Source organism: Gymnogyps californianus, chromosome 5 (assembly GCF_018139145.2).
Source record: "Gymnogyps californianus isolate 813 chromosome 5, ASM1813914v2, whole genome shotgun sequence".
In the NCBI taxonomy this organism is placed as follows: domain Eukaryota; kingdom Metazoa; phylum Chordata; class Aves; order Accipitriformes; family Cathartidae; genus Gymnogyps; species Gymnogyps californianus.
Genome location: NC_059475.1, coordinates 1,497,937 through 1,512,678, shown reverse-complemented (window position 1 = coordinate 1,512,678; position 14,742 = coordinate 1,497,937). Strand labels below are relative to the sequence as shown.

The 14,742-nt window shown below is 67.5% G+C and overlaps 2 protein-coding genes and 1 pseudogene across 2 annotated transcripts; all 3 read right to left on the bottom strand.

Annotated features, from left to right (window-relative positions):
* Positions 1-218: 218 nt before the first annotated feature.
* Positions 219-6,412, bottom strand: TCIRG1 (T cell immune regulator 1, ATPase H+ transporting V0 subunit a3). The gene is made up of 19 exons (XM_050898403.1): positions 6,285-6,412; positions 4,779-4,857; positions 4,470-4,699; positions 4,265-4,359; positions 3,781-3,907; positions 3,617-3,699; positions 3,387-3,480; positions 3,094-3,306; positions 2,781-2,931; positions 2,562-2,701; positions 2,169-2,326; positions 2,004-2,094; positions 1,805-1,923; positions 1,408-1,621; positions 1,087-1,203; positions 892-1,002; positions 683-803; positions 408-579; positions 219-315 (listed from the first exon to the last, which is right to left on the bottom strand). Exons 1-19 carry the CDS (start codon positions 6,399-6,401, stop codon positions 234-236), a joined length of 2,514 nt encoding a protein of 837 aa, XP_050754360.1. The 5' UTR covers positions 6,402-6,412; the 3' UTR covers positions 219-233.
* Positions 6,413-7,508: 1,096 nt separating this feature from the next.
* NDUFS8 (NADH:ubiquinone oxidoreductase core subunit S8) lies at positions 7,509-9,550 on the bottom strand. Its single transcript, XM_050898424.1, has 7 exons — positions 9,537-9,550; positions 8,766-8,813; positions 8,614-8,676; positions 8,420-8,509; positions 8,101-8,273; positions 7,869-7,997; positions 7,509-7,745 (listed from the first exon to the last, which is right to left on the bottom strand). Exons 2-7 carry the CDS (start codon positions 8,803-8,805, stop codon positions 7,614-7,616), a joined length of 627 nt encoding a protein of 208 aa, XP_050754381.1. The 5' UTR covers positions 8,806-8,813; positions 9,537-9,550; the 3' UTR covers positions 7,509-7,613.
* Positions 9,551-10,807: 1,257 nt separating this feature from the next.
* LOC127016456 (aldehyde dehydrogenase family 3 member B1-like) lies at positions 10,808-14,503 on the bottom strand (annotated as a pseudogene).
* Positions 14,504-14,742: the final 239 nt, after the last annotated feature.

Here is a 14,742-nt window from a genome sequence, read left to right as displayed (position 1 = left end):
GGCAGAGGGGACGGAGACGCAGAGCCGGGGACGAGCCACGGGGACGGCTTTATTCACTGCTGAGGAGGGGATGGGGAGGATGCTGCAGCCGGACCCCCGCTGCCCCCCGGCCCTGGGGGGTTTTGGGGGGGGGGGGAACAACACCCTGCCCTCCGGCACCCCTCATGTGGGTGGGGAATTGGGTCCAGCCGATGCTCCGAGCCCCCCCCCCCCCCGGCATCCACGCGGCGCAGCTACTCCCAGGCGTCGGGCGCGAAGGCGAAGGGGCACAGCTTGTACCCGGCGCCCACATAAAACTTATTCTGAAACTCCACCCTGCCGAGAAGAGAGGGGCCGGTGAGGAGCGGCGTTCGGTGGGGGGGTGTCGGTCACCCCGTCCCACTGACCCCCCCCTCAGCTAAGCTCACCAGTGCAGGCGCAGGGCGTGGAGGAAGGCGGAGAGCCCCTCCATCACCAGCAGGATGGCCACGGTCAGCACGGCGAAGGCGGCGAAGACGGGCACCAGCACCACGCCGCCCACGTAGCTCAGCCGCACGAAGCCGTTGCGCATCACCATGGTCCACAGGACCTCCGACAGCTCTGAGGGGCGGCGGGGGGGGGGGACAACAGGGACAGGGGGAGCGGGTAAGGCTCTGCCTGGCCCCGGGGAGGGGGCACACGGGGGGCCGGGGGGGGGACTCACGGGCGTGGGCCAGGCTGAGCGCCCAGAGCCGCAGGTAGGACGCGGTGTTGGAGACGCAGCCCAGGCAGTACTCGATGGTGTGGATCGCCTGGTGCATGAAGATCTCAGCAAAGTCCAAGTCCTGCAGGGACAGAGGGGACACAGGACATAGGAGGGGGCACAGCCACCCCCACCCCACCGCCCGAGCCCGCCGGGCCGGTGCCCCTCACCTCGGCGTCGGGGCTGTGCCCACCGCTCTCCACGTCCTCCTTGGTGGCGTTGACGGAGTTGCCGGCCTCCTGCCCCTCCAGCAGCGGCTCCTGCTCCCCCGTAGCCACCGGCTGCATGGGGACGGCACCGGCGGTGAGACCCCACTGCACCCCCCTGGCTGAGTCCCCCCCCCCCCACCACGACCCCAGCCTTACCGCAGGGCGGTCCGTCCTCGGCGTGCGCTGCCGGCAACACAGGTAGAGCGGTGTCCCCAGGAGCAGGACGGGCACCGACGCCAGCGCCAGCACCACCAGCACGGTCTGCACCGGCACCTGCGGCACAGGAGCACCGTTTCGGGGGGTCCCCTCCAGCACCGGCTACCCCAACTGAGAACGGCCCCGCTCGTGACACAGGGGGGACCCCCTCCCCACCACACCAGCCCCCGCAGGGCTCCCCGCTGCTCCCAGCCTGGGCAAGGAGAAGAGTGGGTGCGGGGTTCCCCGGGTGGGTGCCCCCCCATCTCGGCGGGGTGCTACCTGCCCCCGGTAGAGTGGGAGGTTGTCAGCGTTGGAGGTGAAGAGGAACATGTCGATGAAGTGGATGAGGATGCTGGGGGCCACCAGGGAGTCGGCGGCGCTGAACTTGACCCACTTGTAGAAGATGAGGAAGACGAGGTAGCCAAAGAGCGCCAGGAGGAAAACCATCTCGGGCAGGAGCTCCAGCACCAGCCGGTGCCGCTGCTGGAAGTGCCTGGGCAGGGGGACATCAGCCACACTCAGCCTGGCACGGCAGACCCTCATGTATCCTGGGCTCCCACCCAGATGTAGGGGTACAGGACCCCACTTGCCCACCCCACCCGGGTGAGTCCAGCCCCGGTCCCCTTAGCATGACCATGGGTGGCCAGAGCCCCTGGGTGCAGCCACGAGGACTCACACATGGTTGAAGACCCCCAGCAGGACGCCGAAGCCCATGTGCACGATGCCCAGCACCACGGACATCTTCATCTTGAAGGAGTTGAGGAAGTTGAGGTGGTTGGTAGCCAAGCTCCAGATCTGTCGTGGACAAAGTGGGTAAGACTCTGGGCCACCCCACCAAGGGTCCCACCCCATCCTCTTCCCCACGGGACACTCACTGGGTCGATCCCGAAAGGATAGGGCCCTTGGAAGACGCCGGTGATGTTGGGGTCCAGGGTGAGGAACGGGTGGGTGGCAAGGTAGGAAGATCTGTGGGCAGAGCGAGGGGGTGTCAGTGCAGGCAGGGAGCCAGGCAGGGTTCACAGGGGCGTTGGGAGTCCCACCTCCAGGAGGAGTGGTTGGCCATGGTGGCCACGCTCCAGGCAGAGGGGAAGATGACAGTGGCTTTGCTGAAGCACTCGTTGTAGATGAAGCCGGTGTAGATGGAGAAGGCCCCCATGAGCAGGATGAGGTAGCGCCCCTCGAAGAACGTCAGCCAGATCTGGTGGGGGCAAAACATGGCTCCCACATCCCACACCGCCTCCCCTGCCCCACACCGTCCCCCTCCCACACCACCAACTCGGCCCCATACTGTCCCTGTCCCACACCACCATCCCCATCCCATACCACCAACCCCATCCCATGCCCCCAACCCCATCCCACGCTTCCAACCCCATCCCACGCCCCCAGCCATGTCCCACACCTCCAAGCCTGGCCCCCCGCCATGTCCCCCTCACCTCGTTGCTGGCCTGCTGCAGGCTGGGGCTGTTCTCGTACAGCACCATCCAGAGAGCAAAGAGGAACATGAGCAGCCCGTGCCCCACGTCCCCAAACATGATGGCGAAGATGAAGGGGAAGGTGATGATGGCGTAGGGCGCTGCGGGGGCACGGGGACCGTCTCACACGGGGCCCCTCGCCCCAGCCCTGGGCCGTGGCAGGGGGCAGGGGGGCCTTACCGGGGTTCACCTCCTGGTAGCTGGCCACCCCGTAGGCGTCCACGATGCTCTGGAAGCCGGCGGTGAACTTGTTGGTGCGGATGAGGGTGGGGGGGCTCTCCGAGGTGGGGATGCGCTGCACGAAGCACTCCACGCTCGAGCCGCTCTTGTACTGCGGGGAAAGCACCCGGCGCCTGACCCACGGCACCCCCCTGCCTGGCACCCGCTCCACCGTGGCAGGAGGACACGGGGACACCGAGCGACCGCTGGCATGAGGACACGGGGACACTGAGCAACCCCTGGCACAAGGACATGTGGACACCGAGCAACCCACCGATCCCTGGCGCAGGGCGTCCTGCACTTGGGTGAGGTCCCGCACGGGGCACCAGACCTCGGCGATGAGGCACTTCTCGGTGACATCGAAGCTGCACTGGTTGAGGACGAGGTAGATGGCCTTCATCTTCTGCACCTGCACCCGCCAGGTGGGCAGCGCCAGCACCACCTTGTCCAGCACCTGCGCCAGGTACTGCTCCGTCTCCTCCAGCACCTACGGGTGCCCGGCACGGGTCAGGGACGGTGGGGGGTCCCAGCGTGGCCCCCCAGTCCTCCCTACGGTGCCCAACTCACCACACTGAGGTCCTGGATCTGGCTGTGCAGCCCGCTCATGGTGTCCGCCCGGCTGGCCTCGCTCTCCGGGTAGGGGTACACGTGGCAGTGGAAGCTGGGACAGACGGACGCCGCCGTGTCGGGGGGTGCCAGGGCTCCTCGGGGCGGCCCAGCCCGTCCCCGTGGCGGGGTGCAGAGCGGGTCTTGCTAAATAAACCTCTGCGTGGCCAGACGCGGGGCCACTGGCTCACCAGTCCGAGATCTTGCGGATCTTCTGCCCGATCTGCTCGCCCCAGTAGGAGATGAGGAAGATGACCCAGGTGATGCTCTCGCCCTGGGGACAGCATAGACCACGTCAGCCCCGGCTGCCCCAGTCCCCCTTCCCTGCCAGTCCCCACCCCGGTGCCCTGCTCACCGTGGCCGGGTCTTCCATGGGCTCGGGCATCTCCACGAAGCTGGCCACCAGGTAGCCACGGCAGGCGCGCCACAGCAGCCGCTCGAAGGCGCTCACCCGCCACGGGTGAATGACGCCGGCCACGAAACTGCGGGGACACGGCGGGGGTGCTGGGACGAGCACGGCTCTGCTGCTGCCCCTGCCCCATGGCCAGGCCCCTGCCCCACGGCTCCTCCCCAGACCTCATCTTACAGCTATGCCCCACGGCCCTGCCACTGCCCCACGGCTCATCTCCAACCCTTACCACAGCCTTACCGCTGCCCCACGGCCATCTCCAATATGCCACAGCTTCAGCTGCCCACGGCCAAGCCACTGCCCCTCTCCAACCCTTACCCTACGCCCCAGCCATGCCCCATGCCCACCTCCAACCCTACCTACGCCCCACGACCACGCCACTGCCCACGGCCCCTCTCCAACCCCTGCCCCACACGCCAGCCCCGCTTACTTGATCTTGCGGTCGAGGTGCTGGTGCACGGAGGGGTCGAGGAGGGGCTCACGCTCGGAGAGCGCCCGGGGCCGCAGCGGGGAGCCCAGGGGGGCCTGCGGTGATGGGGAGCGAAGAGATGACGACTGGGGACGTGGGGGGCGGGAAGCGGGGTGCAGGGTTGTACCCCTGGGACGACGGACCCCTACCCCCCCCCCGGACCCACCGGCAGGCTGGTGAAGCGCTGGCCCTCGCGCAGGACGTGGAGGTACTGGCGCAGCTCCCGCAGGCGCCCGCGCAGGGAGGCACGGTTGCGGCTGACCTCCCGCAGCTCCTGCGCCAGCTGCTCCGACTGCTCCTGCACCCGCAACGCCTCCCGCGCCAGCGGCGCCCGCGGGTTGTCCGGGCACGGTCCCAGCACCCGCCCGGCACCCCGCAGCTCCTGCTGCAGGAAGGCTGCGAGAGTCGCGGTCAGATGTGGGGGGCCGGGGAGGGGGCACCCCCCCCCCCCATGCCCCGTGCCCCCGGCACTCACTGAAGGTCTTCTCCATCTCCTCGCAGCGCCGCACCTCGCCCACGAAGCGTCGCTGGAAGGCGCTTACCTTGGGGTTCAGCTGGGGGGGGGGGTGCACAGTCATGGCACAGCCCCAGCGGGAAGGGGGGGTCAAGCATCCCCAGCACCCCTGGCCCAGCACCGTGCCACAACCCCCAGTATGCAGGGCACCCCAAGCCACCCGCACCCACTCACTGCACACAGAGCACCCCAAACCATCCAAACCCAGTCCCCTTGCACCCAGGGCACCCCAAATCACCCACACACACTCCTCTGCACCCACAGCACTCTAAACCACCCTGCACCCGCTTCCCCACACCCATGACGCCCCAAACCACCCACACCCTGCACCCGCCGCACCCCAAACCACTCACCCCAAACCCACCTGCACCCATTCCCTGCACCCACTGCACCCCAAACACACCCAAACCCAACCTCTGCACCCAGTCCCTTGCACACATGGCACCCAAACCACCCGCATCCACCCCCTGCGCCTACGGCACCCCAAACCCACCACACCAAACCCACAGCACCCACAGCATCCCAAACCACCCAACCACCATGGTGCCCCAAACCACCTGCATGCACCCCCTGCACCCATGGCACCCCAAACCACCCACCCCAAACCCCCTGAACGCAGGGTACTCCAAACCACCCACCCCAACCCCCTGCACCCACAGCACCCAAACCCACCCAGACCAACCCCCCTGCACCCACGGCACCCCAAACCACCCACCTCAAGCCCCCTGCACCCATCCCCTGCACCCAGGGCACCCAAACCCACCCAGACCAACCCCCCTGCACCCAGGACACCCCAAACCACCCACCCCAAAACCCCTGCACCCATTCCCTGCACCCCAAACCACCCACCTCAAGCCCCCTGCACCCATCCCCTGCACCCAGGGCACCCAAACCCACCCAGACCAACCCCTCTGCACCCAGGGCACCCCAAACCACCCAGGGCACCCAAACCTACCCACACCAACCCCCCCGCACCCAGGACACCCCAAACCACCCACCCCAAAACCCCTGCACCCATTCCCTGCACCCCAAACCACCCACCTCAAGCCCCCTGCACCCATCCCCTGCACCCAAGGCACCCAAACCCACCCAGACCAACCCCCCTGCACCCACGGCACCCCAAACCACCCACCCCAAGCCCCCTGCACCCAGGGCACCCAAACCCACCCAGACCAACCCCCCTGCACCCATGGCACCCCAAACCACCCACCCCAAACCCCCTGCACCCAGGGCATCCAAACCCACCCAGACCAACCCCCTCGCACCCATGGCACCCCAAACCACCCACCCCAAACCCCCTGCACCCAGGGCATCCAAACCCACCCAGACCAACCCCTATGCACCCAGGGCACGCCAAGCCACCTGCACCCACCCCCTGCACCCACAGCACCCAAACCCACCCAGACCAACCCCCCTGCCCCCAGGGCACCCCAAATCACCCCTTCCAGCCCCCCGGCCCCTACATACGTCCCTGAACTCGAGCAGCCCCCGCTCGCCCAGCTCGCTGACGCAGCTGTAGGCCGAGGCCGACTGGAGGAAGAGCTGGGCCAGGCAGACCTCCTCGCTGCGGAACAGGGACCCCATGGTGCCCCCCCCACCCCGTGGGGGACCCCACTCCGTCCCTGGGGTGCAGAGGCGCGAGGGCACCCGCCTGGGTGAAGGAGAGGGAGGGGGGGTGAGGACTGGGGGATGTCACCCCCGGGGGGGGGGGGGGGGGATCTGTCTGGGGGTCCCGGGGTGGGGGGGCTGCTGTGGCGGAGCCGGGGTGCCTCCGGAGCCGTGGCCAGGGGGAAGTGACCCGTCCCGGTCACAGGCGGCTTTTCCCAGCACCGGGCTTGCAAAATACTTTCCAGTCACATACACACCCCCCCCCCCGCCACACACACACACTCCCCCCCCCCCGCCCCGCTCAGCTGCAGCTGAGTCAGGGCCACCGCATCCCTCGGGACCGCACCGGGCACCGGCTGCCCCCCCTCCCCGGGCACGGTGGGGGAGCGGGCTGCCCCGCACCTTCCTCCACCCCCCCCCCGCCACCCCGTGGGTGCCGCCCGCCCCTACCCGGGAGCACGGGGCCGGCCGGGCTCGGCACTTCCTCTTCCCCAGGAAGGGACCGGCCACGGGAGGGACCGGCCCGCCCGGCCCCGCCGACCGGGAGAACCGGCACCGGCGCTCCCCGGGAACCCCCGTTTCCCGGGAGCGCACACACACCCCCCCCCCGCCATGGGAAGCACGTGAGATCCCTCGGAGCCAGGACCGCCCCATCTCCCGAGGAGCGTGGAAATGGAAACCCCCCCAGCCGGTAACACCGGGGATATATCCCCCCCCCCCCCCCGCCGTGGCTGCCCCGGGAAGCAAGGGGCCGGGAATGACTCCCCCGCGGCTCCAGAGCCGGCTGCAGGCAGGGGCATCCCCTCCCTGGTACCCCCCCCAGCCCCCTGGCACTGCCCCTTGGTCCCTGCCTGCCCCCCCCCCAACCAGCCTTGCCCCACAGCCTCCGCGTCCCCTCCCCACGCCTTTCCCCACGTTCCTGTGCCCCCCACCCCGACGTGGGTGACGCTATCCCTAAGACCCCTGTCTCCCCCCCCCAAAATGCAACCATGTAACCCCCCCCCGGGCTGTACCTGCCCAGGGGGTTCAACCCCTTCCCTGCCCCAGCGCTGGAAAGGAAGAGACACGGAGAAAGCCGGAGCGCCGGGTTAGGAAGGGGTCGGTGCCCCCAGTGCAGGCAGGGGTGGCAGAACCCCCCCCAGACCCTTTATTAGGGGAGCAGGGAGGAGACGTGGCGGCACCCGGCCGTCACCGGTACAGGTAATCGGCCTGGATGTTAGCCGCGATCTCAGCCTCCCACTTGTCGCCGTTGTTGAGCAGCTTCTCCTTGTTGTAGAGCAGCTCCTCGTGCGTCTCCGTCGAGAACTCGAAGTTGGGACCCTGCCGGGATGGGAGACGTTCGGCCTCAAGGCTCGTCGGACCCCCACCGCCCCGGGGCAGGGGCAGAGGGGGGGGGGGGTCTCGCTGCCCCCGCAGCTCTCTCCCCCCCTGCCCCCGGCTCACCTCCACGATGGCGTCCACGGGGCAGGCCTCCTGGCAGAACCCGCAGTAGATGCACTTGGTCATGTCGATGTCATAGCGGGTGGTGCGGCGGCTGCCGTCGGCTCGGGGCTCGGCCTCGATGGTGATCGCCTGCCGGGGCCGGGGGGGGGGACGGGGGGGACACACACCGTCAGCTCCCGTTTTGGGGAACACGCCGTCCCCGGGAGGAGGAGGAGGGTGGACGAAGGCTGACCTGTGCCGGACAGACGGCCTCGCAGAGCTTGCAGGCGATGCACCTCTCCTCCCCTGAGGGGTAGCGGCGCAGGGCGTGCTCCCCACGGAAGCGTGGGCTCAGCGGGCCCTTCTCGAAGGGATAGTTGATGGTGGCCGGCTCCCGGAAAAGGTAGCTCAGCGTCATGGCCAGGCCTGGAAGACAGAGAAGGGGTGGAGGGGGGGGTTATGGCACGCTCAGGGGGGGGTGGCACCCCACAGACGGGCCGGGGGCCATGCGTGGGAAGGCTGAGAGGGGTTTGTTCCACCCGTGGAGGCATCCAGCCGGCTCCAGGACTCACCTCGGAAGAGTTCCGTCCACAGCAGGGTCTGGGCAGCCCGGTCGGTGATGGACCGCATGTCCATGGCCGGGTCCTGGACGTTGACGTACTCTGTGGGGAGAGGGAAGCTGTGCCCACCCCGCGGGGAGGGGGTGCACGGAGGCAGCCCCGGGGCGGGAGGGGAAGGGATGGGGGGGCAGCGCACCCCTACTCACTGTAGGAGTCCCTGGGGACGGTGATGCTGAGCGGGCGCAGGTAGCCCAGGGGGGCTGGTGGGCCTGGGGGAAGAGGAGAGAGAGAGAGAGAGGGGTCGGGGGGGGGGTCACATCGGGGAGAGGGGGCGAGGGGTGCCCGGCACGGTGCTCACCTGTGCGGGCAGCCCGGTACAGCAAACGCAGCGCCGCCATGTCCGGTCCTGCTGCCGGCAGAGGGGCCTGGCCTGATGCTCACTGCCAGCCCTCAGGTGCTGGGCCAGCAAGTGGCTGGGGGTGGGGGGGGGGAAAAGGCCTGGGGCCCCCCCACTTCTCACCGGGGACCCAGGCATCCTGACCCCCAACCCTCCACCAGAAGAGATGCGGACCCTCTAGGACCCCTCCTCCCGCAAGGGACCCAGGTATCCCACCCCTCCCTGTCCCCCAAGGGACCCAGGTGTCCTGACACCCCCCCCACCCCCCCCAAGGGACCCAGGTGTCCTCCCCACACCTCCCCCAAGGGACCCAGGCATCCTCGCATCACCACCCCCCCCCTCTCCCGAGGGACCCATGCATCACCACCCCCCCCCCACCCCGAGGACCCATGCAGGCTCCCCCACCCCATGGCACCCAAAAGCCCTGCCTCAAGCCTCCCTCCCCACCCTCCAGCACCCAAGCGACAGCTCCCCCAGACCGGACGGCCAGCCGTCCTGACACCCCGGCCCCAGAAAGGCCCCAGGCGCCCCCTGTATGTGTCCCTGAGGGGGGGGGCAGGCATCCGGGCCTCCCCCTCTCCCCCAAGCGGGATGAGGGGACCACGACAAGCCACCATGGGCCACCACAGCCCTCCCGGGCTACCACAGCCCTCCCCGGGCGCCCCGACCAGCCCCCTCCCGAGGGTCCCCCCTCCCGCCGCCCCGGGACCTCCGGCTCCCCCCCCCACTCACCTCCCCCAAGGACCCGGGCGTCCTGACCCCTGGCCCGCCCTCAAAGCGCACTGCGCAGGCGCGAAGGGCAGCAGCGCAGGCGCAGAGAGGCGCCGGGGGTCACGAGCCGGGGAGGAGGCGGGCCGCCGCGGTGAGGGCGGGGCCGGGAGGGAGGGAAGGCGGGGCAGGCGGCGCCAGAATCGCTTCCCATTGGCCGGAGGCCGCTGGGGAAGGGGGGGTGGGGGGGAAGATGAGGGAAGCTTCGTGGATTGGGCGGGGAGGCGGCGGGGCGGCGCGGCGATTGGCCGGGAGTGAGGCGGCGGGGCGGGTCCGAAGCGTAGGCGGAAGCGGAAGCGGGCGTTTATTGCGGCGGGAGGTGGTGTGGGGCGGCAGTGCGGAGCACCGTGACTCGGAGCCCGGCACCGGCATCGGCTCCGGGCGCGGACCCGGGGAGCCGATGCTGGGCACAGGCCCGGGGGGAATTCAGGACAGGGACTGGGACTCCCAAGGACAGGAACAGTGGGCACCAGGGCAGGGGCCTCAGTCCCGGGGGGTGGGCTCGGCGTTGGCACCGAGCTCTGACCCCCGACACAGCCCCTGGGGGTGGGAGGGTCAGCACCGGTACCGGGCACAGCGCTGGGAACTCAGCCCCAGGGACCTGCTGCGGGTGGGGTGGTGGGTGGTGGGAGAGCTGGGGGTGTTACCAAAAGACTTAATTTGATGAAGACCCCAATTTGTGTAAACTGTGTACAGCCAGAGCAAGCAGGCTTGCGTACCAGCGGTGAGCAAGTCGGCGTGCCAAGGACGAGTAGGCCTACGTACCAAAGATCAGCAAGTAACCATAGGTGATCAAAGGGTAAGATGTTCCTCAATATCGGTATCGTACCCCCTGGCTCTGCTGACGGAATTACAAAAGGAGCCAAACCCGGAGAAGTCCTTCGTAACTCGGGGAAGGGTAAAAGCGGTGGGGGGAAGCAGGACCACCGACTCAATTCCAGACCCAAGAAACTCACCCCCCACGCACGCACACCCGTAAGGAGCATGTGTGCTGATCTATGGCGCAAGTGGAGTTAATTTAAATATGACTGACCAGTAATGAGTGAAATGTTTATCACTAGCCAATGAGCGTAAACTTAGGCGTGTTTTTACTAATTGTTGCTAATTAGGTAACTGGATAGAAACCCTGTAATTTTTGGATGCGGCATGCGCGTTAGGTGGAGTGATCCCCCGTGCATCCAGCGCTGTAATAAAAGAATGCCTGCTTCTTAAATGCTACGTTGGTGTTCAGAGGTTTATTCCCGATCTCGGTGACAGAAGGGCCCTGGGCAGGATTCCCGGCGGAGCAGGCAGCGCCCTGGCCTTGCCAGCACCGGGTGCAGCGGGCAGGGGGGGTCCCGCAGCACCCCGCTCCTGGGGATAGACGTACCGATGCCGCCGAAGGGCAGCGAGGTGAGCGTCGCGTCCCTGACGGTGTCGTTGGCACAGAAGCCGCCGCTGCTCGTCCGCTCCGGCACCCGGTTCACCACCTGGGGGGGTGAGGGCAGGAGGGTGCTGAGCACCCACCAGGCACCCCTTTCTCGCCTCCTCCCTGCTGCCTGGGGTACACCGGGACACGGGTGGCTGGGGACACGGGGCTCTCTCCTCCCGTGACCAGGGACAAGGCCAAAGGAGCAGCCCTGACTGGGGAGGGTGCCTGGGGCGATCCAGACCCACGCAGCAGGATGCGACCCAGGCTCAGGGGGACGCTGCTCCCAGCCCAGCTCCGCGCCTCCTTGCAGGAGGAGAAGACGTAGAGGGCCAGCGGCCGCTCCTGGGATGTGGATGAAGGCGATGGCGTCGTCCACGCTGGCCACCGTGAGGATGGGCAGGGTGGGCCCAAAGATCTCCTCCTGCATGACGGGGTCGTCCTGCTGCACGTCCACCAGCGCCGTGGGGGCTGTGGGGAGAGAGCCGAGCCTGGGCTGCCTGGCTGGGTGTCACGGACGGCATCCAGCGGGACCCCCACCCTGCGCTTCTGCCCTCCCGCCAGCAGTACACCCCGTGCCCTCACTGACATAGTGTGCCTCTGCGTCCGTCTGTCCTCCGATGGCTGTGCGTCCGCTGCGCAGCAGCGCCTGGAACTGCTTGTCCGCCACGATGTGGGCAAGGTCGGGGGACTCCCGAGGGTTGGGGCCGTGAAACTCGGTGATGGCCTCGCGCAGGGCGGGCAGCAGCTTCTCCTGCATCTCCACGCTGCACAGCACGTCGTCGGGCGCGATGCAGGTCTGCCCCGCGTTGAAGAAGCGGCCCCAGGCCACCCGCCGGGCCACGTTCTGCGCGTCGCAGGTGTCGGACACGTAGCAGGGGTTCTTGCCCCCCAGCTCCAGCGTCACGGATGTCAGGGGCTTGGCAGCGGCCGTCATCACGATCCTCCCCACGGAGGGGCTGCCTGCGGGCAGGGGGAGCAGCATGAGCCCAGCGTGGTCAAGACCTCCCACTGGATCCGCGCCAGGCTTGCTGGGGCAGCCCCACGCCTGTCTCCCTGCCTTGAAGAGAGGGATGGGACTGGAGTGTCCCTGTGGGACGTACCGGTGAAGAAGATGTAGTCGAACTTGTGCTGGCGGTCTCCTCCATGCCGGCGGTCACCACGGCAAAGCAGTCCTGCGACAACGGAGGGGAGGTGGGGAGTGTGGCACCAGAGCCGGGCAGGAGCAGAGCGAGCACATGGGGGGACGTGGCTCAGCCAAGCGGGTTAGGGACACGGAGAGGCAGGTCCCCTTGGAGAGGGAGGTGGCCGCAGCAGAGGACTCTCCTACCTTGTCCAGGTACCTGGGCAGCGTCTCGGCCACTAACCTCTCCACGTTCCTGCTGATTTCGGAGGGTTTCATGACAACGCAGTTACCTGCAGGACAGGAGCTTGCTCCTGGTAAGGACCTCGCTCTTGGGGAGCAGAAGACCTGCCCCCAGTACAGCCCCACCACCATCATCCCATTCCCACCCCAGGCAGGACACAGGACACCCCCGGTGAGGTTCCCCCCCAGCATGGCAGGGACACAGCCCAGCCTCACCAGCAGCGATGGCCCCGATGAGGGGCACCAGGAGGAGGTTAATGGGGTAGTTCCAGGGCCCGATGACGAGCACCACCCCGTACGGGTCCTTGCGGATGAAGGCCGAGTCCAGCTGCGTTGCCTGCAGAGGGAGGGATGGCGTGAGGGGCCCCTGCCTCCCATCGCACGCATCCCCGGCCAGCCGCTGCCCCGTACCCAGTTCTTCTCCACGTGCTCGTCCTTCATCCAGGTGCCGAGGTGGTTGAGCGTGTGGTTGAGCTCGCTCCTGCAAATGGAGATCTCGGGAGAGCTCCACTTCAAAGGGCGGCTGGGGACACACAGGAGGTCATGGTGGCCACCGCTGTGGGCACAGCCCCACGGCCACCCCACGATGGTTGTCCTCGCAGAGGCCAGCGCGGAGTCTGCTGGCAGCCATAGAAGGATGTGACCATCTCTGCTGGGGCAGACACCCCCAGGGACACCCTGTGGCCTTGCAGCGGCAAGGATGGGTGGCACAGCCACCCCTCCAGCGTGCCACCCGCATCACGGCACGCTGCCTGGCCCCATGCCACCCCATGCCAGCAGGTTCCTGGGACACGGGAGGAGGTCGCGGTTGAAGACATGGATTCGGTATGTCAAGAGCTTCAGCTACACCAGACGCGGTACGATGCAGACTCGGCTCCGGAGGTGGAGATGGGACCAAGGGCCCCCAATTGCTCCCAGTGAAGGCTTCCCTAGAGCTAATTCATCCCATTTCTGTGTAGCCGGAGGGAGTTGCTGTGTGGTTCCCCCTCCCAGGGGCATCCCCAAAGGTTAAGCTGAAGATAACTACAAAAAACAAAGGTCACCGCTCCCCGGGGGCAGTGGGCTGACCCTGGCCAGCGACCAAGCACGCACCCAGCCATTTGCCGCTATCCCGCAGCGGGATGGGGAGAGACCCGGAACAGCAAAACCAAGAAAACTTGGGGCGAGATACAGACGGTTTTATAAATGAAGGAAAGGTGGGGCAGGGAAATATCAAGTGGTGGAAAGGGAAGCTCTCCCCGCTGGCTGCCCTGGCCATGATGGTCTCACCTTGCCCATGTCCGAGGCGGTGGCCTCCAGGATCTCCTGCTTCTTCTCATCCAAGAAGCATCCCAGGGCCTCCAGCTGAGCCACGCGGTATGCCATGGGCTGCGTCTTCCCCGAGAGCCAGGCTGCCCGCAGACGGCTCACCAGCCCTGCGTGGGGACTCATCCTGAGAGCAGGCTCTGAGCAACTGCCCTGCTGATAAGGAAATACCGCTTGCCTTGAGTCAGACGAGGGCATCCAGACCCGACCACCGGGTAAAATCCCAGGGTGTGGGCTGGGTGACGCAGCTGACTGGCCAGTGGACAAAGCCACTCGCTTCCCTTCTGCTCTCGCAACCTCTGGGTTGGCCCAGCAGGGAGGGGAACCCCTTTCCCCAGCACGACCAGCCCCGCCAAGCTGGGGGATGGAGCAGCACTGGTGAAGGAGCAGCCTGGCATGTCCCTCAGTTCCCCAGGGACTATGCACCATGCTAGGTGGGACATGTCCAACGGGATTTTGTTCTTGAGAAGCAGTGGGCTGGGTTTGACTTGGTTTCTTCATTTTCAAAGCACGGGATGGGGGTAGTGAGGCCAGAGGAGAGGAGGAGTAGCTGGGATGGAGGAACGGAGCCCAGAAACCCATCAGGATGGAGCCAAAGCAACCAGGACAGAGCAGAGAGGGGCTCCGGAGGACAGCACACCCCAAAGTGGTGCCGGAGAAGGCCTCCCGTCCCTACTGGCACCTTACCTGTCCCTCTCTTCTGGGCTCGGTTGCTTGTGCTTGCTCCAAGGTCTCCGTTTGATGGCTGAGGAGGTTGCCAGCCCGTGCGAGACGAGGGAGGGTGAATTGCATGGGGCGGAGGAAACTGAGATCATCCCAGCTCGAGGGTTTGGGAGGAAAAGGTCGGTGCGGACCTTCTCAGGGGAGAGTCCCCAGCGGGGGGGGGGGGGGCACGGGCAGCAGGAGGTGACCACCAGCATCCCCCCCTCCTCCTGGAGCACCCCACCAGCCCTTCCACCCCTCCGCTGTGGTGGGGCCAGCGGAGATGGAGCAGGAGGCTGCTGGCACCGGGTATGGCTGGAAGCCATAGAGCCGGCCAGGGGGCTGCGGGACCTATGGGGGGTGCAGGGAGATGGGGGGCGCAGGGACTC